The sequence below is a fragment of the Engystomops pustulosus genome, chromosome 4, assembly GCF_040894005.1.
Source record: "Engystomops pustulosus chromosome 4, aEngPut4.maternal, whole genome shotgun sequence".
Classification (NCBI taxonomy): Eukaryota; Metazoa; Chordata; class Amphibia; order Anura; family Leptodactylidae; genus Engystomops; species Engystomops pustulosus.
Window position 1 is genome coordinate 116,774,810 of NC_092414.1, and position 25,010 is coordinate 116,799,819.

Sequence of the window (25,010 nt, forward strand, 5' to 3'; positions counted from 1 at the left end):
TAGTGCAACCTCTGCACCGTTCAATAATTATCCTCCAACTTCCACAGTGTTTAATATTGTGGTTGAATTGAGACACTTGCGTGTCCCATTATTTTCCAGTTTCCAGGAATCCCAAAATGGAACACACAGGCGCCATGGCCTGAATGCTTACCAAGCAAGACTTCATTGCTGTACAAAAAACATGTTCATGCACATTTAAAATTTGCCTTTAGACAAAACATTTAGGGGAGACTGCAAAACTGGAAGAAAATTCATTAAACTGTTTGGATGCCATACACCATAGAACTGCGTTCTACAAACCATACCACCATACCACCCGTGACATTTGGACGTCAGAATATCTTGGTGTGGGGTTGTTTTTCTGCATACACCACTGGGAAACTTAAAGGGGTTGTCCACTTTTAGCAAATAATTGATATTGTTTGTATAATGAAAAGTTATACAATTTTCCAATTTACTTTCTTTTCTTTTTTTTCATTGTTTCCTGGATCTCTTATTGCCGTCATTCTATAGGAAGCTTTTTTGTTTACTTCCAGTGCATAGATTTGTCCAGGGTCATGTAATGAACATTGAGGTGCACAAGCCGTTATCACTGAGTAATTTGAGATTGTGTGATAATAACTGCTCGTGCACCTGCGAGTCACATGACCATGAACAGATTTCTATCCACTGGAAGTAAACTTAGAAGCTTCCTATAGAAGGACAGCAAGCGGAGATCTTGAAAACCATAAGGAAATGATGCAGAAAGTGTATTGGAAAATTGTGTAACTTTTCCTTACACAAACCATATTAGTTATTTGCTGAAAGTGGACAGCCCCTGACTGGAAAAATTAATCTAGACATTTTTGTTAAAAACTTGCTGGCTTCTACCAGGATGATGTTTAGATACCGGTAGACAGGAGCCTTTGTATAATAACTAGAGAACATAATTTTCATTGGGACATTTAGTGGGCATGACATATTAAACGTTTCACCTTTTCGGGTACTGTGTTTGTTAGATCTTTAAAGTGTGGTATGGAAAACGGATGTAGAGTGTTTGGTTTTATAATGGTTTCTAATAAATTGTGGTATTTGATTACTCTGTTTTAAACAAACAGAACAATGCCCATATTGTGTGTCTCATCTTTTTCTTTACAGAGTTATGACATTTTTTAGGAACAAATAATGAGCAATTTAGGCTTAGTAGTCATTTATAGTTTTGCTATTGCATTCACATTATTTCAAATGTTTTACCAGAAGATTAATATGAGTTGTTAGTATGGAACTTGTTTATGTATGTTCACGCATAATATATGTTTTTTTATTTCATTTTACTTGTAAAAGAATTTAATTGATAATGATAATTAGCAGCAAAATTTGACATGGGAACATACTATAAAAAGCAAGAAAGTATATACGGTAGGTCACATTCTCATCTTCTTATATTTAAATCCAGCAGGTTTTAGTTTAATAATTGAATCATAAAATTGATCAAAAAGTCATCGTGTTTGAGCACCTATACACAGTAGGATCAGACTCCACATTGAAGCTTGCCTATTTTTGGCACTCTCTTAGAGGATGAATGAGAGTTCCTGAAAGTGTTGGTAGCATGCTCAACCTGTGTTGCCATCAATAGAAATGAGTGGTAGAGGTCCCCCAGCTATAGATAACGGACAACAACCGTTTCCAGTTGTGGTCGAACACAAAGATCAAGAGCGAGTCTTTTAAGTGACTAAAGGAGGTAAAATACAATAGAAAGACTTGCGCCTGTTCTGTGTTCTTCCACTCCTGATTTTAGCTCACCATATCTGATGCAAATAACTGAAGACATTCAACAGAGATGTGTACTCAGCCTTAAAGTGTTTTATATTAGAGGTATTGGGGGTGGGTTTACTTAGGTTTTCTCTCTCATGCTATCATCTCCTTTATACTTTCACACATTTAAATATCTTAAGCAGAATTGGCAAATTCTGCCGCAATTCAGCAGTCTTTGTAACACTTGCATACTCTGCTTCTAACAAGGAATATATTGTTTGCTCGGCTAGCTTTTGCACAATTAAAGAAAATCAGCATTTATATTATCAATTATATAATACTTTTTTATCTCCTATTATTATTATTATTATTATTATTAACGTCAGCATTGTGTACATACAAGGGGGGGGGGCATTTATTACAAGTGTCTGAGGTAAAATTGTTCTAGTTGCCCATAGAAACCAATCCGAGCTCAGCTTTAATTTTATACTCGTATTAAATAAGCGATTCAATATATATTGAAAGGAGCCACCATCGCAATGTCTTTACACATGCTGTCTTCAAGGGTATGTGCAATTAGGACATGTATGGCAGTCTTGAAGGGGCTAAGGGTAAGCGTATTACCTGGGGATTTGTCCGTGGGAATTTACATGTGGCAAAGCCACAGTGTAATACAGCGTTGTAGTGTATGTTATTTAAAGGGAACCTGTCACCACATTTTCACACATACAGCCAGTGACAGGTTCCTATAGAGCCCTATTACTACTTCTTTTCGCTGAAAATTGTTTTGCTTACATCCACATAAATCACCTTTTATATTATATTACCTGGCATCAAACAGGACGTGTCCCTTTTGGCCTTAATCCTCCTTACTATTCAGCAGTTTGTGATGTGACCAGGGGGACATCATCTCAGGTCCATAAGTTCTTGACTATAGCAAACTGTACCCCATGCATGTATCTGACAACATGCAACAGCAGCCTCCATGGACTTTTACTCCTCTCCATCCTCCATGGAGGCTGCTTTGATTTTATGTGATCACATACATGTTGTACAGTTTGCTATTGTTAGAAGGCTAAAGGACCTGCGTTGATGTCACTCTGGTCACATGGCATGATGTAACACTTTAGTACCATGTAAAAATATTGACACAGTATTTCCTATGAATAAATAGAGCTTTATATATGTCTATAGTCTAGTATTAGCAGACAGTCCCTAAGTACAAGGGGGCAGAGCAGTGATTTGTAGTGCCAGCCAGCAAAGCTAATTTGCATATCAGAAAAACATCTGTAATTAAGGTACAGGGTCTCACTGACAGCTTATTGTGTTTGCAAACAGCACTAAAGTAAGTAGATGGACTGGTGAATCACTTGATGAACATTCAGGGATTATAATTAAGTCACTAAAGGCAAATGAGCAACTTATGTAAAAGAGTGGCCAACTCCTTTAAAACTAGAAAACTCTGCATGAAGTGCATATATTAAAGTTTTGACTACATAACACAGCTAACAGTGTTGGGTAGTAGTTTGTGAGAGCTAGGTAATCATACCTTTTGTGCGTGGTGGTAGTAGCAGCAGTAGGCTGTGAAATGCATTTATATTCCAGGGTTTTATTTGGACTTTGAGCCCTGTGGGAGTCTAGTCAAACAGCTTTGTTCTTTCATCAACTGTGCCCCTCTACTCTTTTGTAATATTAGACTCAGAACAGAAGCTGTGGAGAAGTTTAGTAATGACATCTCACATCCTACATCAATGCTACATTCATACTTGTATGGCCTTATTTCTGTTGTATTCGCTGTGCCACATTGTACTTTACTAGATATATAGTCGTCCTCTTGGGGGGGTATACTCTTAGAAAGCAAAAGGTGTGAAACACATGTCAGAGAGCTGACAATGCTCACAAACCATGAGAAGGCAACACTTTTCTTTGACTTTATGTTAAATACTCCTTTAACAATACAGGCGGTCCCCTACTTAAGAACACTCGACTTACATACGACCCCTAGTTACAAATGGACCTCTGGATATTGGTAATTTCCTGTGCTTTAGTCTTAGGCTACAATAAACAGCTGTAACAGTTATCACAGGTGTCTGTAATGAAGCTTTAGTGTTAATATTGATTCTTATGACAACCCAACATTTTTAAAATCCAATTGTCACAGAGACCAAAAAAAGTTCTGGCTGGGATTACAGTGATAAAATATACAGTTCCGACTTACATATAAATTCAACTTAAGAACAAACCTACAGACCCTATCTTGTATGTAACCCGGGGACTGCCTGTACTAATTCCCTGGTTGGTTTGATGGTCCGAGCCACTTGACTTTTAATTAAATCTACCATCAAAATCAATGGACATTTACTCATAGATCCAGACACTGTGAATGTGGCAATCTTATATTTGTAATCCATTTACTTCCTTCTAAAATAAACTTCTAAAATTATTCTAAGTAGCATAAGGGGCTCTGGGTGCTGTTTCCAGAGCTCCTCAGTGCTTCAGCGTCACTGGCTGTTACAATGAGCAGAATATGTCTCCTCATCCACAGATCTCTGTCCACTAGAAGTAAACAGTAGAACTTTTTATTATACTAATAATATTAATTAATATAGGTAAGTATGAAGAGGGCTCAGGGGTATGATCTCCCTTCATACAGATATCTGCATCTGCAGGTTTGCTGCATATTGCAACCCCAGTTGCAGCTGTTAACCCATTGATTGCAGCTGGCAAAGAATCTAGTGCATGGGTGCCGCCATCTTGGTTGAGATCGCCTGTCCCTGTGACGTAATTGGGTAGCGGCGATTGGTTTCCATGATACCCTTGCGTTACAATGTGCCATTGGCACTGCCTCCGAATACTTAAGGACCATCTGCTAACATTCAACTACAGAAATATAAAGCTCTATGTACAGATGGGAAATATTGTGTCAATTTTTTACATAGTGCTTTGTGTTACATTCGTGAGAAGTAGAAGTCCATGGAGGCTGCTGTGACTTCATTTGGTCAGATACATACATGGGGTTCAGTTTGCTATTGTTAAGACGCTAAAGGACCTAAGATGATGTCACTCTGGTCACATGACATGACCTGGGGGAATATAAGATAAAAGGTGACTTATGTGGATGCAAGCCAAACTATTTTTTAGCTAAAAGAAGGGTGTCAGTCAGTTAATAGGGCTCTAAAGGGACCTGTCACTGGCTGTATATGTTCTATTGTGGTGACAGGTTCCCTTTAAAGGAAATCTACCATTTATAATCCATCATGAATACGGATACTTACTCATAGATCCAGGCTCTTTGACTTTTACAATTATGCTAATGAGTTTGCAGAGCTCCCTCAGCAGAGATGAAGCTTCACAGTGTGTTACACTGTCTTCCCATCTGCTCCAACAGCACTCCCCCACCATTTCCTCCTGATTTAATCTCACTGCACTAGAGGGAGTTTTAGCACAAGGTGGGAGTGGGTAAATCCTCTTGCACAGTGTAGCAGCCTGTTAATCTGCAGCACGGAGGGACTCTGGTAACCCCCCCCCCCCCAGAGCACTTCAGGCTCATTATCATAATTTTGTACGTTGATGTTAGAAGTAAGGTGGCCATGCATAACATATATAACAAGATTACCACAGACACACAGACAGTACCTGGATCTATTATTAAGTGACCCTGGTTTATCATGCTTGCTTTTATGTTAGATTTCCTTTATTATATTTCCAGGATTATTGTAATAATCCTGGAAAATAAATGCATTTTTCATAGCTCTGCTGCTACTAGCAACACACAGATTAGACAGAAAAAAGCAAATATTCCAGCACAGTGCTCAGTGGGTAAAAACATTCTCAAGAAGAATTCATGTTTTCACTGAAAACTGTGCTGGAATATTTGTTTTTTTTTTCTGTGAAGTCTGGAATCTCGGGACTGTCCGTGCACATCAGGTGGAGAGCGCAACTGAGTGGTGAGATGAAACTTTAGTTTTTTCTTTCTGGCTACATACACAGATTGAACAGGTTACACAGACCTTTGGGGCTGCTAGCTAACACTGTCCGCAGCTTTGTGTGCTCAAAACTGCTGGTAGTCTCCCATTTAATTCTCTTTTACTGTATAATCATTTTCTCCTTGCTACCAAGTGTCATGCAAAGCATAGTGTTCACAGGAATGAGTTACATCACTTAGCACATGCTAGTCTACAGATGGAGATGTAGTCATTGTATTTGCACTCTGCTTTCATTTGTTCTTGGCTGTGTAGCTGCGTGGCTCTACCATATTTCAGAAATCTACCACTTATTCTAATTAACATTGAGCTGAATAATTAGCACATGCTTACCATCAATGTCGATAGGTAACACATGAGTGTTATACTTGGAAGGTGTGAACACTGCTGAAGATATCCAGATAAACTAAATTGAGATGGCTTTCACTCGGTTTGGGGCTATGTAAACATTTTCATGTAGTGTCTCCTATGATTTAATCACCATAGCTTTTCTAGTCAGAAATATAGATCTTCTGTTGTTTACATTTTATAAGGTAACCAATTCTGATGGGAAGTTTATCCTAGGAATTATTGTAACTGCTCTCATTGGGGGACATTTATTGCCCTCTGAATTCTTCCTAGATGGGGCTTCCCTGCTTCTCAAGCATGTCTTTGTGACAGGCAATGGAAGTGACAGCTCTTTAATTTTTTTTTTTTACACAAGTATATGTAGGTATAAGTAGATGTGCACAAAATAAATATAGTTGATTTACTTTGTAAGCATGCTTTAAAATATGCATCATCAGTTGTTTTATGGTGAAATAATACAGCTCTCTGTAAGAGTACAACATTCCAAGTCATTGTGTTTTTTGCATACATAAGTACTAATGGCTTCATAATGCGTAATTGCTGCCACAGATGGAGCTACAAGCTGTTATCTACTAGTACCTCAGCTTTAAATAAAAGCTGAATACTGAAATTGAGCTCTGTGATAAAGCAAATAACAGAGCAACTGCTTTTGACTTTTGAAATTTAAAGCAAACCCATCACCCAGGAATGTCATTTTTAGCTGGTGTCAGGTTCCAATAGCCTATGCCAGTGATGGGCAACCTTTTGAGCTTGGTGTGTCAAAATTCGCCAAAAAAACGAGCATAACTCGGGTGGTGTGTCACCTTGAGAAAAAAACCCCTAATTTTGTGATATTTAGCGTTTAAATAACAAATATGTATAGTTATTTAACTTACCTGCTTAGTGACTTCTTTATTAATCTGTCAGTTGGTTTCTTTTGTTGGTCTTGCTGTTATTTAACTTGTGAGGGTGAGGGGGAATTCTTCCAGTGATGGCGAACCTGTGGCAGTCCAGCAACAGCTAGTTTTAAGGACATTTGTGTCCTGAGAAGTGCCCCCCAAAGCAGTGTACATCACAGCCCAGCCCAGCAGAGCTCAACTCAATAAATTAACTTGCCTAACTGGCACAGGCTCCAACGACACCACGAGCCTCCGTTACTCCTCTTCAGGCCGCTTCAGCTCCTGTGTAGATGTTCCCGCGGAGGCACAGCATAGGTTTCGTCTTTGCAAGCTGGGACTGCTCCACTCTGGAGTCATTGCGTGGCCTCCGCAGAGCAGGACTGGAGGACAGGAGCAGCAGCTGCGATCTCTCTGACTGAGATGCAGCCGCTCGCTGCAGACCACATGGCCAACCGACCGCCCGACCGGCCCCAGACAACTGCACTACAGCAATTTTTCTCCAGCAGCCGTGTGTCACTGAAAATTGCTACGTGTGTCAGTGCTGACACGCGTGTCATAGGTTGGCCATCACTGGCCTATGCTATGCTATGATTTTAATAATACCATTGACAGCCTTTTATATAGGTTTAAGTCACATTACCTGGTTCTTTGCCAGCAGCGTGTGGTGAGTCCCAGCCTATGTGCCTGTATCTCCTCATGCATTTTTCCTCTCCTCCACACCATCCTCCTCCCTCTCCCTACCTGCAGTAGGCACACAAAGGGCGGCGCCACACAGGGTGCTTTGTCAACGCTTGCAAACGCAGACAAAGTCGCGCCCACTGGGGCCGGCCTCGGCCCGATTGCATCGGCGTTTCTATGGAAACGCCTGCGATCGGGAACGAGCCGCCGGTGTTTCGCGTTAAATTAACGCAAAGCACCGGCGGCTCGTTCCCGATCGCAGGCGTTTCCATAGAAAAGCCGATGCAATCGGGCCGAGGCCCGCCCAGGTGGGCGCGACTTTGTCTGCGTTTGCGTTTGCAAGCGCAGACAAAGCGCCCTGTGTGGCGCCGGCCTTAGGCTGCAGCTGCCTTTCCCCAGGGACATGCTTCTGGCAGAGATCCAGGCAATGTAAATTAAATCTATATAAATTACTGAAATGAGCCAGAATGTAAAAAAATACATTTTTAAAATAAGCATAGGCTATTTGAACACGTCGCCAGTTACAAATGACATTCCTGGTAACAGGAATAAGTAGGCCTTAACAAGAATTTCAGCAAAGTTCAGTTCACTTGCATGGGAGACAATCTTAATCGTTGACATTAGAATTTTAGTTTTATAGTTAACTTATAAATTAATTGGGTTCAGTCATATTTTATAGTAAAAATATTTGCATGTACTTTATTACAGGGTTTCCCCCTGAAAATATGCATTTCATATATATAGAGGGAATAGAGAACTGTACATAATGGGGAGATTTACCAATTAAAATCAGCCTCAAGACCGTTCTCGGGCACTTTTAGGATTACAAAAATGAGGAATTATGTCACATAAAAGTAGGTGTGCTGTAAGGTAGTGCGAGCCATTATTTTGTACATTTTTTTTTTTTTTGCCATGATGTAAGCCGATAATTAGAATGCGCTTAATATTAGATAGTCTTAGATTAGTTTTAAGATTAGATACTGGAAGGGCTGTTAATAAACTAACAATTCTACAGCCTGAATTAAATGGAATCTTTCAGTAAGTTTGGGACCCATAAACTGTCCATTTAGGGACCCCATTGCCTGATGACAGGTTGCCTTTAAAAAGCACATAAAGGGGTTGTGCAGGGAGAAGTAGATGGGATTTTCAGAATAGTATTTGCAAGCACGGTAATTAAAAACATAAATAAATTAGTTATAATCTCTGAATATTTATGCACAGAACAAATACGCTAATAAGATTTGTCATATTTTTGTAGGCCATTATGGAAGTATATTCCCATAAAATGAAGGCCTTAAAAAAGTGTGAAACTAAAGAAAAACTTGTGTTGATCATAGAGAACTGGTGGTGCTATGGTTTATTGGGATTCTGCCTACATATTACACTAGAAGTAGAGTGTTATCTGGCTGGAAAATCTGTTATGTAACAGTTGCATTTAATTTGCTGCACACTTGGCATCTCCATTATACAGAGCATGACAACACAAAGTAAAAATATGTAGAAGTGATATAATAGTCTAATGCAGCGTTTACAGATTATCTTTTATTCTCTGGATTTTCTCCCACATTGAGATGCTTATTTATGCTCACGCATGGTGTGCATATTGTAGTTATAGGATATCCCCCACCTAAAGAGAATTTTTTTAGCACAGTTACACATGGATATCAGTTCTATGCCTCAGGTAAATGTTGAATGTAGCCAATACGTTTTTCTTGGGCTCAATATATACAAAAATACTTGGTCAGTTAATCCCAGGCTGCGTGGTGGCCAGATTTCATCATCCGAATGCTGTGCTGTTTAAATATAAAGTTAAATATAATGCAAAGAAATGCCACAAATGCTCCAGACTAACTTATCTTGTAGTGCAGAGTGCAGGAAGGCTGCACAACGCTCTGTACAACCAGGAATTCATCAGATGTGCCCCCGTTATCCCTACCATCACTCCCACATCCAGTGTTTAGTATTGGCGAGAACAGAGCAGTGCTAAGCCAGGTTTAGCCACCACAGCCATTAATTAAGCGTAACAAAGTCACCATAATCATAGCCCAGAAGCAGAAAGTACAGTTGAGATAATGCGCTTCCTTGAGTTCTGCTTGCATGTCATAATAGGGGTGAGCATTAAAGATCTCATCCACCAAAGTCTGTATGTTGTTTATATACAGACCGTGTACAGTGCTATCTGCAGCAGCTACAAGATACGATTAAGATAGATATAATAAAGTAACAGAAAGTGAACTTTACTTACCGTTTATACTCGTGTAACAGAAAGTGAACTTCACTTACCGTATATACTCGTGTATAAGCCGAGTTTTTCAGCACAAAAAATGTGCTTATACACGAGTCAAAAAAACCCCAAAAACGTATATACTCACCTTCTGGCACCCCCGATGCTTGGCACAGCTCCTTTTCTGTCTTCTCCGCGATGCTTCGATCCCTGCGACTCCTCTTCATTCTTTTGTTTGCTGTAACAGCCAGCAGAGACGCGGCCATGCGCTCTGCCTGTCGGGGCATACTATGACATCATCGTAGTGTGCGCCAGCCGGCAGAGCGCCTGGCCGCTGCTCTACCGGCTGTTACAACTGACAGAAGAGGATCTGCGCGGACCAGAGCGTCGTGGAGAACACAGAAGAGGAGCAGCACGGAACATCTGGACTGCCCCAAGGTGAGTTGGTAATTTTTTTCAAATGCTGGGCAAACTGGGCGCTGGCTGTATACTAAAGGGGGCTGGCTGGCTATAAAAGGGGTCTGTTTGGCTAATAAATGGGGCTCGCTGGCTACTAAAGGCTGGCTGGCTCACTGGCTACTAAAGGGGGCTGGCTCTATATTACTGGGAGCTGGCTGTATACAGAGGGCTGCCTGACTATATACTAAAGGGGGTTGGCTGGCTATATACTGGGAAGCTGTGACCAATGCATTTCCCACCATCAGCTTATACTAGAATCAATAGATCTTTCTAGTTTTTGGTGGTAAAATTAGGGGCCTCGGCTTATACTCGGGTTGACTTATACTCGAGTATATACGGTACACTGTAAGCAAACCACAAACAAACAAATGATTTAAGAAAGTAAATTACAACGTTTATGATAGGGCACATACTTCCAAAAATGCAGATAATTGAACATTTAGTTATGCTTTGATTTCTCCTTGCTCACACACAGGCTTTTGATTAATAATTCAAGCCCCAGCTTCATATCACTTCGCCATGGTATAAATGCATTCCTATAAACTTGGCATGCACTGGTATTCCTCAGGGTATTGTGTCCAAAATAAGTAACCATTAAATACACTTTTTTTTCCTTGTTAACGCCATACTCCATACTGCTCCTTTCATTTCATTTTTGCCTGGCATAGACGGTGTATGTATTTTTACCTCGATTCTGTTCTCCTAAATAATCTTAGAGACTATGGGGGAAATTTATCATACGCCCACTCACCAAGCCCCCTCCGTCCCGCTCCATACATCTACAGGCTTAGGCCTCTTGATATATCTGGTGGGCGGACGTCCAGTAAAACTACGCCAAAAGATTTGCACAAAAACATATGTATGAATGGTCGCTGTTTTTTTAAAAAAAGAAAATACACAGGCAAAGGGCAGGAAAGCATAGTACCCGCCTACTCAGCTAGTGACCACACCCCTCTATATCTCCTCGGCCCCCTCATGGCGTGTAGGTGGCGTAGTCATATAATAGTCACAAGTTCTTGCAGTGCGCAAGATTTTGAGTTTATTTTACTGCTCCTACATCAGAAAACTGTCAAAGAAGCAGTGATTAATCATCCATTATATAAATATTGTCAAGAATTCTGAGCTGTGATCCCCTGTATTATAACTATCTATTAGTAGTAGTTACTAATAAGTTTGTAACCCCAAACACTTGTGTAGAGCATGTGTGGTACAGTCTATACAGGAACTAACTGCTGTAGATTGTGTGGGGTCAGAGTGAGATGACACGTTGAACTGATAAGAAGTGTTCAGAAACAGAACTAAATGAGGCAATCCTTTTTTATGTATTTTAGCAAAGTAGTTACCTAATAATTAAAAAGGATCCACCTCCTAATCTGTTATGTTATGTAGGGCCATGTATTCATTCCGTTTGGGAGCCCTCATGGGCAGGATCCTCCTTCCACTTGTACCAGTTCAATGTAGTTTGATGTTTTCTATACTTTAGTTGTTTCTAGCACATACAGTGCTTAATAAATTTACAGAACTGTGGAATGAATGGTTCTCTATAGAACAAACGTAATTTTGATTTTTGGAAACGAGTCTGAAAATCTGAAGGAAGTGTTAGTAGAGTGTCCTAGATCAGTGTACTAACCTTTCCCACAGCTGCCAAGCCACTACTAACAGCACCTTTGCTCATCTTCTCCACCTCAGTTTGTCATCCCTGGATCCTGAAAAATTTTGCTCATGCACAGGAGCTCATGGAGACAAGGAGGTGTTGACAGGTGTATATTGCTGTTCTATAAAGGTGATGTCAGCTTTTGCACATTAGCAACTTGACAAAACTTTGTATATATCAGATGTAATATATGTAAACCGACAGGCTGTCGATAAAAGCAAATTTATGACCGGATTGTATGTACAGGACCCTACATTTTAAGGCAGTTAGTAATGGCAGCTAGATGTTGATGAATGATTCCCTTTAAGATTTTATTTTGTAATTTATGGGGTCACACACCTCTACATTTCTAGCTCAACTTTCACTAGTAGTTTCCAGGATGTATATAGTTAGAAGAATTGATCTTTTTCTTTAAAGGGAGCCTGTCATCAGCAATTGGACTAATAAACCACTACCAGTATATTGTCAAGCAGTGTAACACCTTTTTAGTTTTTGTTTCTTATATGGTCCATCATCCAGAAAATCAACTTTGTCAGATGTAAATCAATTTACAGTCAGATGTAAATTGGTTGTATAAAGTCAAGGAGGCGGAGAGTTTAATGCTGAAGTCAGGGTAGGGAGCTCTGAACACCTCCTCATCTGTGATTGACATCAAGCATCAGACTTCAGAGGATCTGGTTAATGATGTCTCTGGATGTAGAACCATATATTACAATGAAGGAGGATTTTCTTAAGAAGAGAGAGCTTGACTTCGGGGCTAAATTCTCTCCCTCCTTGACTTTACAGTACCCAAGCAATTTGCACCTCACTTTTGAGTAGATTTTCTGTATGATGGCATCACACTGGCTCATGAAAGAAACATAATCTGGAAGGTGTTTAGCTGCTTGGAAACATACAGGTAGTGGTTTATCAGGTCAGTTTTTGATGTCAGCTTCTCTTTAACAAAAGGTATACCTTAACATTAACTGGTTTTATGCAATAGTGAAATCCATTGCTGATACTTTTATTTCTGCTTCACTAGTTATTTAGTCATTTATAATCATATACAAATTAGGAGTATACATACATTTTTTTTTTTTTTTGTGTGGGAAGACTTGTATTTTTATTAGTGCCAAAAAGAGAGAACCAAATAAAGCCAACATTTTTTACATTTTCAATTATCTTTTAGTGTGTTTTTTTTTACAGTTTTCACTTTGCAGGATAATTTTCTTTCATTTTTTATTTATCTTCTTTTTGGAAGCAACACATGACGTTTTGCCAGGTTTTGCGATTTTTTTCAACTCTTTGAAACTTTTTTTAATTGAATGAAAAATCATAAATTGTAGGTTTCTAGTTTTTGGAACAGACAAACGCATATGGCTGGATTAAATTGGTAGGGTTCTCTGTCCAAAATTTACATTTGTTTTCTGTATCTATGTTAGATCACAAGGTAAGTTTGATTTTTAGTAGTCACTGTTAATGAATTAATTTAGTTTGGTGCTTCTAAAAGTTATTATTTATCTGTCTTGTAGCTAAAGCCCTCTGCCATTGCCTTCAGGAACATGTCTTTTACTTTACTAGGGTGTGTGTTCTACCTTTTGTAGTGTATACAGGCGGTCCCCTACTTAAGGACACCCGACTTACAGACAACCCATAGTTACAGACAGACCCCTCTGACTTCTGGTGAAGCTTTCTGAATGCTTTACTATAGTCCCAGATTGAAATAATCAGCTGTAAAGTGTCTGTAATGAAGCTATGTTGATAATTCTTGGTCCCATTGCAGCAAAAATTGTTTAAACTCCAATTGTCACTGGGGCCAAAATTTTTTTGTCTGGATCTACAATGATAAAATATACAGTTTCGACTTACATACAAATTCAACTTAAGAACAAACCTCCAGACCCTATCTTGTACGTAACCCGGGGACTGCCTGTATATGTTTGCTTAAGTAATATGTTATGCAACATACTGAAAAATAGACTATTTTAGGGAAGAGATATTTTGTTATTACCATATTTACTCTCATTTTCCCCTGTGTTTGTTACATGACTATTATGAACTATGGTATACTCAACCAGCCTGTATCTAATTGTAACAATATTTCTTTAAAGAAATGCTTTTCTCAAATCCAAGGTTTTTTATATTCCTTACTATTCGTTAAATTTTTTTGATAATAGAACATTTTGGATTTTTAAGAAAATATTCCAGACAGATACTTAATACATTTTTTGGAATTATATTCTATTGTACGGTTTAAAAATAAATTAATAATTAATCCATTACCTAGCATTTTTAGAGATTGCCTTTGTGAAAACAACATTAGCTATGGAAACATTTTTATAACTAGAATCAGAATGATTTTTTGCTACAAATTCCTTACTGTTTAAAAGATAAATTTATTGTATAATTTTCTTCTTTTCATAAAAAAATCTGATACACATTAATTTCTTTTTGTGAACAAAATACTGACAGAGTATACACAATACTTGAACAGACTGCCATGCCCAGTGAACTATAGGTAGTGAGGAAACTTAACACGTGGCCCAAATACAATGTATTTAAAATATACAGTGTCGTTATCCATGTAAAAATAAATAAAAAATAAGAAGATAGGATAAGTGTTTTATTCTTATATTCCTACCTGTTTTTGTATAGAAAAACAGAAACCTTAATCTAGTCAGTCACAACCTGAGGTGCTAAACATTTTTGTCTCGCTTCATTGTCATCAGTTGCCATTTGTTTACTCCTTTTGGGTTCAATCCATGAGTTATGAATTACTGCATTGTTAGGCATAGGATCAGCTTCTACAATTGAAACCACCCTTTTTTTCATTTTACTTTTTAAAACTTTTTGGAATTTTTGTCTTGTGAATGCATACAACAAAGGATGGAAGATTGTGGTCCCATAGGCCATGACTAAAAAGCACAATCTGAGTTTAACCAAAAGGTCACTTGGGCCAAGACATAAAATTGTTGTATTTAATAAAGAAATAGGCGTCCAACAAAACAGAAAGGTTGAAATAATAAGCAGCGACATCTTGAAGACCCTTTTTTGCCTTTCTCGTCTCTCCCTGTGCCTTTTTACTGCTCGACGTAAAGCAATAATAACAGATACAGAAGTCCTTACTCCAAGCACTACATTTCTGCCTCCACTGCTTTGTGAAATATCCGTTGTCTCGTGTTGTGTAGCCATAGAAATAGTTTTTTTCTTACGAATTTTCTTCTTTTGCACTGTTGAAAACCTGGTGCCTATGCGAATATTGAGGGCTTGAAGAATTTTGCTGTATGTAATCAACATCACAACTATTGTGAAAAAGAAAATAGGAATCTGAACCAGAAGGTGATAATACATCCCAAGTTCAGTATGATATTCTTCTGTGCTAACACACAACAGTGTTTTGTTCTCCCATTTATTCTCACTTTGAAAGCTAAAAAAGCTGACTTCAATAAAAGGAATAAGAAAAGAAAAGAACGATACTATCCATGTTGATGTCATCAATATAACTGCCCGGCCCATGGTGAGGATACGATTGGCAGGCTTGACAGAAATATCATAACGATCCAGAGTGATGGCAAAGACATTAACAGCAGTGGATACACTGGCGAAGGAGACACAAGCTTCATGGAAGCAGCAGATCAGTGCACTATTGCTGTCCAGTGGCAGTAGTAGAATTACAATAGTTAGAGGAATACATCCTACACATATTATAACGTCAAGAACATGGAGGTTCATAGTAATAATGTTGCTGACAGAGTTGATAAGGTTGGACTTCATGCAGTAAAGAACCAGTACAGTGAGGTTGCTTCCAAGGCCCAGAACAATTTCCAGCATGAGAAAACAAGTGAGGGAGATTTGGAAGCTAAGCGGGTACGACAGCGGTCTGTACATGGTGCTGCTGACGTCATTAATCTCATCGCGGACAGTTATATTGGCTTCAGACTGCATGGTGGTTTCCAGCCGTAAGGTGAAAAACATCCTTTTGAATTAGGTGACATGAGTCCTGTGGAAAGGTATAAAATATCAATTAATTCTAGATCAAGAATGTTGCATATTTATTTACTTTAATGTGATTCACCAAGAGAAAAGATTGTGGAAGGGAATCTCTCATGACAAGGCGCTTTGTGTGCCAGATATACTAACAGGCTCAGGCCTCATAGTATTGCAAGTGCATAATTGTGCACCTGGAATAATTCTACGCCGGAAATCAGCTATAACATGCACCAGGATTTGGCTATAGTAAATCCCCACCCTATACCGCTTCAGGGTGGCACAGATGAGGTGGAATTGAGTACAAAGGTGGGCTAAATGCCCCTTCCCTCATGTGTCTTGTGATCAATTTTATGTTTTTGTTCCAAGATCACTGTTTGCCTGGTAGCAAAAACATTAGAAGCATTGTTTATTTGTACATTTCTCTTCATTCAAAATGCATTGAGCTACATATATAGACAAAAATGGATGTGTAAACGTGGCCATAAATGATAGAAATGGTGAATAATCAGTTCACCCATGCTTTTAAGGAAAATTACTTTTTGGGTGAAAGAGCTCTTGTCCATCAGGCAACCGACTCTACTGTCATCTTTTTAGATTAAGGGCATGTGTGAACATTGGTTGTGGTTGACTTTAGGCAAGAGTTTTGCATCTTTTTTTCCTTTAGTAAAGCTGAACTCTCCAAATTTTATAAAGGCGGTACCTACTTTGGCATCTGAATCAAAACCCTCCAACCCATCCCTGCCTATATACTGCCATTTTTAGCTATGCTCTGCTTTTTTTAAAAATGTCCTCTTCTCTTAATGATTCACCTATTTTGACACCCCTGCTCCGTTTTACTTTTTTGTTTTTTGTTCACACTTTACCATAAAGCAGAATATTTTATAACAGACGCCAATGTCTTCCTGCAAAATACATAATAATCTTTACGTCATAAGTGGAAATGGTTGTAAAAAGATTGATCTTTGGAAAGATAATTGTTTCCAAAGTCTTCAAAATGTCAATTAATAATGAAATCAAATGTAAGGAAAAATTAAGTCGCAAACCAATATCTATAAATCAATTCCTAAATTGTGCAGAAGATTTCATATATTGAGGGCAGAAATTCCCCTTTATAGCTATAGTGTGCTCATTGTATTACCTAGTAATACAACAGATTAAGTGTTCAAAGGAACAACTCATCTAGACACTAGTGAAGTGTAAAGGACAATGTGCATTCATTTCAGCATTACATTGTGATTCACAGATACCCAGGCTGATACACTGGATTATCCAGCCAATCACAGATGCCATAGATCGGCAGTGTCTCTTTATTTAGCTCCCACTGATTTGCAGTCTTTGCAAGTCCTTTAAATTATGTAAATGTGCTTTAGTCTGTGCTGCAGTTGCTATAGCAACTAGCTGAAAGTTCTCCCAAGTTTAGTGTTTCTAAATATTTTTCTGCAATATTGTTACATTTCTCTTTCCAGTGTAATGGTTGCATTAAAGCAAATGGTACCAACAATATTATTTTTATCTGCAGGGAGGCAGTTCACTCTTCATTCTGCATTGTGCAGTCCCTTTGACCAATCATTTTGGCCATTTGTTCCATTTTAATGCTTCTGGTTGGACAATGCAATAATGTAAAGAGACCAGACTGCTACGCCTCTATCTTCTCTATCTATCTATCAATCTATTTTTTTTTTTTCTTTTGCTTGAATTTTTCATAAGCAGTGCACATAATGTAAATGGTTGCTGTTTTATTTGAATAAAACATTGAGGCATTGTATATTTAGTGTTGATGTTGTATGGTGAATATGCATGTGTGGGTTTTGTTTTCAGCTAAGCCGTCTGGTTTTGTGTTTCTGTAATGTCATGTCTGTTCTACCTAAGCTTGCAAGTGAAATTCTGCAGAACCTGGTGGGGGGGGGGGGGTCAGAACAGATTTATCTAGAGTAACACTGCGGGATGTAAACAGCATTTGCTCTCTGTTCCTTTGACAGTATATGTTAGATACTTTTTTACCTTGTTGTTTATCCTGGTGTTTCCTGTGAAATAAAGTAGATGTGATACATTCTGGTGGATTACATATTGGGAAAAAGTGCCTTATACACACATAATTATATATATATTTTTTTTTTAATAAATTTAGCTGAGCATTATTTTAGCAATTTTTATTCTGTCCAAGAAAAAAATGGATTTTCTTCTTTTATAAGTGTAACTAACTGCGAGTGTCTGTAGAAAATGGAAAATGTGAGCGCTGCCAGATCTCATACTGGCCAAAGATGAAGCATCAGTCCTTTGTCACAGGCGTTACATTTCCTGTGACTGGAAAGAACATGTTGAGAGAAGGAGAGTTAATTAAGTAAATTCATCTTTTGTATCTGTGAATATAGCGTACAGTTGTGAGGTGGGCAGTACATAGCCATCTACCAGCGAGTGAAGATGTGTGGCAGAGCTTGGCTTCATGCTGTTAAACACCTACCTGCTTCCTTCTGCCATAAGGGACCTTTAGTTTACTGAAGCATCTTTTTAGAGATTGAAACATGATGTCATTGTCATACTCTCAGTTGACTGGGAAGATGTTCAGCAGCCCTGTTTTTCAGCAGGGGTGGAATCTATTTAGAGATGTAGTGGAGCTCGCCAAATGGATATCAACTGACTGATGTTTAGTTCTCCAGGCTGTTGCTTATATTATTTTCCCTAGGATCATAGATGTGCAGATGCAACTTTGTTAAAAAGACAATAGGATGCCAGTCTTCTTTGGTAGTAATATGTTATATGAAAGATTGTAACTGATTAAAAAAAAATAAAACCTTATTCTGTACATGTAAAACATTGATGTATATATTTTTCCTTAGTTATGGATTGCAGGTATGTACCAAATGCTTTGTAATTAAAGGGTTGGCCTAGATTCACCTGAAAGATTATATGTGTCTGATCACAGGGAGTCCCACATCTTGAACCGTTACAGAACATGGGATTAACAATCTTACATCTATCATTGAATGGATTTGCATTCATGAAGAGATTCCATTTACAGTCAAGGAGACTGAAGGTGGTCAATGCCTACTGTTTTATTATACTATTTCCTTCAATCCCATAGAGATTAAATGAAGTGGCAGCACGCATATGTGGCACTTTAATTAAAGGGGGGAGGTGCGTGAATAGTGGGAATCCTAAGGATAAAAAAAATGATCACCTATTTTGTGGATAATCCTACATATAGCTCTACAGGGAAAAAATTCCTAAATTTAATGCAACTTGTATAAAAATACTCATGTAACTGCATCTAAGAGTCCTAGATGTGTAATAAGATTTATTAAGAAGTTCAATATCAAAGTATTAAAGTCAGGAACTCTTTTCCCCAAATATATCCATATTTTGCAGTTGTTAAAACACTTTCCTATTTTATATCATAACAATGATTTGACAGTATGTGAATTGCTCACCATTTTCTTTTCATGCAGACACACCTGCAAAGAATGAATCTGGATGGGGACTGTTTTCTCAGTGCTATTCTCCTTGTATTGGGTACATGAAAGTTCTCTCCATGGTCTTGGTTAATCCCTTTGCTCCTTGGAATTGTATATTATAAGTTAAGTCCATACTGCACTTGCAGGGCTGTCAAATCACTCAATTCTCTTATAATTTTTCAGTTGTAGGACTTGTGTACTATTTGTATGGCCTGTTAAAGAAAAAAAGAACTTGGTTTTATTTTGCTTACACTCAATAATTTGTAGGCGTCTAGTAGATGATTTTGTTGTAGCGGGTTATTTTACAGAAGACACTTTTTGTTAGATTGTAATGGTATGTTATGGAATGTAAGTATATTTCCAGACAAATAAGAATGTAGATAGAAAGGTCCATACATAGCAAATTTGATGCAGTGATATGATATAAACTACACATTAGCAGTTTGTTGATGCCTCCTCTATACTGTACATTGGTGATCATCTGAGACTGTATGTTCGCAGCATTCTACAGCAGACATAAAGCCCCCTGTAATAATGTCACAATCCTGTCTGAAATTAATTCAATATCAATCTAGCCCTTTCAATGATGCATTTGTGTGTTCATGTTTTTTCCCCCTTTTGAATATCCCCTTGGATGCAATGCAAATAACTTCTTTCATGTCTGTTCTACTTGTGTCATGGCAATGTAAATAGATCTAATAATTGCAGGATAATGCAAATGATAACACGCGCAGTGAAAACAAAGCTGACTAGTAGAAATACATAATAGGACGCAAGTACCACAGCTTTGTGTCTGGTAACTGATGTCTCTACAGAGACTTTTTAGATCCAATCTATTTGCTATCAGTTGTAATGTAAGCGCAGAAACCCCTCACTGCAATCTATTAAAAAAGGTCAAGCAAGTAAGTATTGGCACCTTCCTCCAAAATCCATTTAAAAGGAAGGTTTATGCGAAGCATAATGCAAATGCAAAACTCATGTGCCATGCGAACAGTAGATAGGCAGCTCTTACCTTTCCCCAAGATTATAGATCCTTTGTTGGCTTCCTTCTGTTGTAAGTACCTCATCTTCTTCACTTGTAGGAGATGTACACAGGAAGCCAGGTGCTATATAGCTCTCCAGAAAATGACCTTAATGAAAAGATGTTCTTGTGCCCAGCCATTGTTTCAGCATTGTGCTAACGTGCAGAGCATACACTGCTGCTCCCAGGATGCTGCGGGCAGTCACTCATTCTTCCCACTGTGAAATCAATAAGCATCTGAAAATACATGATGAAAGTCATTTAACATACTGAAGGCTGCGGCTCTCAGGAGAGATGAGTGAGCCCCTGTCTTTTTCAGAGGAGCAGCAGTGTTGCTTGTTAGAGCTTCTTTTGCAGAATGACTGCTTGCTTCTGTGCTTGCCTTCACTGCAGAGAGATGCAGTGCATCCACTAATTTTCATTGGCTGGATTTGATTAGCTTGGGATAGCACTGTATTTTAAATTCTTCTTAAGAACTTGTTTCTTACCTTCCTGTCTGAGGCGCCTGATGGGTCGACATAGATTTTGTTTTTACATTATTGGCTTCATTCATTATTGGTTCTTCATTTTTGTAAAGATGTGTATGTGAAAACAGCATCTCACTTCACCTTAAAGAAGTTGCTCTATTACTTCCAAAAGTTCAAAATTTCAGTGCTTGCTATGTGGAATTTACGTTTCTGGGCTAATTTAATAGTTGTTTTATGAATGAAAATTTAAGTGTGTAATTGCAATGCAATTAAAAATTTAGTCTCAATCTTACTTGCTGTCAGGGGTAGTGGAGCCACTGTACCACCGCGAGCGATGACATAAGCCCACACCTGGGAGCAGAGTCTAAGTGGCACCCGGTTATCACCAGAGCCCGCTGCAAAGCGGGTTGGACTTGCTGCGGTGGGATACTGCCTGGTCGCTTCACAGGCACGACTTTGCTCGCGGTGGCGGATAAGGCGAGGTACAGAGTCGTGACACAACATTGTCGTCGAGAACCGGGGTCACAATGGGAAATCAGTCTAAACGCACAAGGCAAGCAATACAGCTTTCAATGCCATGAGAGCACAAAGATCCGACAAGGCTTGCAGGAAGAGGCCGGCTATTTATAAAAAGTTGGAAAGGCCAAGAAGCCTGTGACCCCGAGAGGTTTAGCAGGAGCACCCCTGACGCCCACCATGTATCCACAAGATAACTGTCTTAATGGGGGTGTCTCTCTGCAGCAAACTTACCCCAAAAAGAGGCATACTTTGTTTCCAGTTTGAGTTTGTTTCCAGTTGAGTTGAAACGTGGATGTGAATTGCCACTTACAGTTTAGTTGTAAATTACATTTGTGTTAAATCAGAAGCACGGTGGTCCACCCCTCCCCTCCCCATTGTGGTTCCTGGATGGGTAAGGGGAGACCCTTAGGCCGGCGCCACACCGGGCGCTTTGTCTGCGCTTGCAAACGCAGACAAAGTCGCGCCCACCGGGGCGGGCCTCGGCCCGATCGCATCGGCGTTTCTATGGAAACGCCTGCGATCGGGAACGAGCCGCCGGTGTTTCGCGTTAATTTAACGCGAAACACCGGCGGCTCGTTCCCGATCGCAGGCGTTTCCATAGAAACGCCGATGCGATCGGGCCGAGGCCCGCCCCGGTGGGTGCGACTTTGTCTGCGTTTGCAAGCGCAGACAAAGCGCCCTGTGTGGCGCCGGCCTTAATGGGGCTATTCACTTTATTGCTTACTTTCTGTATCAATTCTTTGCAGTTTTCTGGATCTCTGGAACTTCAGTATTTATTTCCTGTAGATAAACACCAGTCCGTGGTCATGTGATGTCACACAGGTGCACGGCTCGTTAGCATCGCTCAGCTCACTGTGTGACATCACATGACCATAGACCCTTTTTTTTTATTACTGGAAATAAATAATGAAGCTTCCTGTTGCATATCAGCAAGCGGAGAGAAAACCATCAAGAACTGATACAGAAAGTATATCGGAAAATTGTATACCTTTTCATTTATCTTAGGCAAAGCTGTTCTGAGCATTGGTTGGTTGTTCAGTTCTGAGACACTTCTGATAAATCTCCCCAAATATCATTTATTTGCTGGAATGTGCTTAAAGAGAGCTCGTCAGGCAAATTAACCCCCAAAACTAAATATATTTTCATAAACTGCCATTAGAAATGATTGCCCCTATCCCTTCATTGTCCCCCTACATGCCTGTAAACTTAAACTGTAACCGTCATTTCAAAAAACTTTTGTAGATATGTTGTAGGGCAGGTAATTTTAAGCCCTTTTGCAATTGGATTAGTTACCCGAATCCTGCTCCTTCCTCTTGTATTCTGACTTCCCCTAGCTGGCAGTGATCTCTCATATGTCTGTTACTATGGACATTCCGTCTTCATAAAGAAGACTACGGGCAGGAGACACGCCCCCCTCCCCCTCACTGCTCACAGCTGATCGCCTCATAGCTCCAGCACTCAGTCAAGTGCAGGGAGAAGCCCTAACTAATGCAGTGACAAAACACCCTCACTTATCTAACCTCAGCTTTCCCTTCGCTTGTAAACAAATAATCCACACAGACAGAAACTGCAGTCCCCTCCCCCCATCACCTCACACAAGGAAGTAGCAGAAGACACTCCACAAGTCTGCAAGCTCTGCCCTCATGTGCTGCGCTGGAGTGTTACTTAGATAGATATCAGATAGATAGATCCCATCCCAGTGCTGCCTCCTCTCTACACTTCCTGGTGCTAACGGCCATGCCCCTGCAGGCTGTGTGTGTATTCAGCTGCTTCAGGATGCAGCCATGTTATAGCAGAACATGTCAGGCACTTGTGTAGCTGATGTTTGTGTCTCACATGTGTATAGCAGAACATGTCAGGTACTTCTGTAGCTGATATCTGTGTCTCACGTGTGTATAGCAGAACATGCCAGGCAGTTGTGTAGCTGATATCTGTGTCTCATGTGTATAGCGGAACATGTCAGGCACTTGTGTAGCTGATATCTGTGTCTCACATGTGTATAGCAGAACATGTCAGGCAGTTGTGTAGCTGATATCTGTGTCTCGCACATGTCTATAGCAGAACAGAGCATGTCAGCAAAAAAAAAAGCAAAGACACTAGCAATGATTTACTATACATTACACAGACATGAGCAGGGGGAGGAGAGGGGTGGGGTAATAGTGGTGACAACAGGTAGTGGTGACAGAGACCTGATGACAGGTGTCTTTTAACTCCTTACCGACATGTGATGTATCTGTACATCACATGTTGGCTGTGGGTATATGGAGAGGGTTCACGGCTAAGCCCTCTCCATACAAGGTGGGAGTTTGCTGCATATTGCAGAACCTGTGAAGTCATCGTGACCGACTATTGGTTACCATGACAGCTTTGGTTCATACAAAGACCCGAGGCTGTCTGATTTTAACTCATTTATTACAATGTGCGATTTGCACTCTTTGAAAAATATAAAATTCAATAATAAGTGATCAAAAGGCCGTACAGTCCTTAAAATGGTAGTATTGAAAACGTCATCAAAAGTCACAAAAAATTATACCACACACAGCTCCATATACTGAAGTATGAAAAAGTTATTAGCGCCACAATATGGCAAAATGAAGATTTTTTTTTTTTGTGCAGGAGGTTTTGACTTTTGTAAATGTATAAAAACATAAAATCTACATAAATTTGGTATCCCTGTAATTGTACCGACCCAAAGAATAAAGTAGACCATGTCATTTTTGGCACACAGTGAAAGCAGTAAAAACCCTTGCCCACAAGAATAAGGCTCAAATGCATTTTGGTGTTTTTTTTTTACCAATTTCACTGCATTTGGAATTTTTTACCGCTTCCCAGGGCATGGAATATTAAGTACTGTCACTATGAAGTGCAATTTTTACAGAGAAAACAAGCCCTCACACAGGTCTCTACATAGATTTTTGGAGGTGGGGAGTGAAAAATGAAAACGCAAAATGAAAAAGGGCCTGGTCATTAAGGGGTTAAATGGCCAACCCTTGAATCTCTTCTCTGTAACACAAATATACTTTTACATAAAACGGTTTGTGTTGTATTTTAACTCTTACATAAAGAGCCATTGTTTCCATATAAATTATATTTGCATTTTTATATGTTGTAAAAGCTCCATACCATTTTAGGTTGTTCTAACGGAATAAATCAATGTAGTTAAGACTTTCAACATGTGCAGTTTTTCAGGCCCCAAACAACGGTCCACAAAAATAGAAAATGGCTACCCGCAGAGTCAGACTAGAATAGAACCACCTCTATTTATTTTTTTGCAGCTTGGGCAGTTGGCTAATGCACATCACAATGAAATCCAAAGTATTGTGCATGAACCCATAGAAGTGATTGACGATGTGTACTACACTGCCCCATCATGCGTTTACTTGCATGAGCCCTTAGGCCCATAAATAACTTTGTTCACCAAAATTGATACTGTATATACTCGAGTATAAGCCGACCCAACTATAAGCCGAGGCTCCTAATTTTTACCACAAAAAGCTGGGAAAACCTATTGACTCGAGTATAAGCCGGGGGTGGGAAATGCATTTGTCACAGCCTCCCCATTTATATAGCCTGCCGGGCCCTGCCCCATAGTATATAGCCAGCACCTCCCCCCCCCCCCCCAGT

The 25,010-nt window shown here is 39.4% G+C and overlaps 2 protein-coding genes across 5 annotated transcripts in view; one reads left to right on the forward strand and one right to left on the reverse strand.

Annotated features, from left to right (window-relative positions):
* COG5 (component of oligomeric golgi complex 5) overlaps positions 1 to 25,010 on the forward strand; it is a 220,621-nt gene that overhangs the window by 26,094 nt on the left and 169,517 nt on the right. The window lies entirely within an intron of this gene.
* On the reverse strand, positions 14,182 to 20,776 carry GPR22 (G protein-coupled receptor 22). Of its 3 annotated transcripts, none has more exons than XM_072147146.1 (3): positions 20,392 to 20,776; positions 19,380 to 19,591; positions 14,182 to 15,937 (listed from the first exon to the last, which is right to left on the reverse strand). In XM_072147146.1, the coding sequence occupies exon 3, from the start codon at positions 15,910 to 15,912 to the stop codon at positions 14,611 to 14,613; it is 1,302 nt and encodes a 433-aa protein (XP_072003247.1). In that variant the 5' UTR covers positions 15,913 to 15,937; positions 19,380 to 19,591; positions 20,392 to 20,776; the 3' UTR covers positions 14,182 to 14,610. The 3 variants fall into 3 exon arrangements, with proteins under 3 accessions (XP_072003247.1, XP_072003248.1, XP_072003246.1); XM_072147145.1 differs by having other exon boundaries at positions 14,184 to 15,937; positions 19,356 to 19,591; XM_072147147.1 differs by lacking the exon at positions 19,380 to 19,591 and having other exon boundaries at positions 14,183 to 15,937.

Bases quoted from the DNA above. Each gene is read 5' to 3' on its own strand.
- GPR22 (XM_072147146.1), bottom strand. From the start codon at position 15,912: ATGTTTTTCACCTTACGGCTGGAAACCACCATGCAGTCTGAAGCCAAT.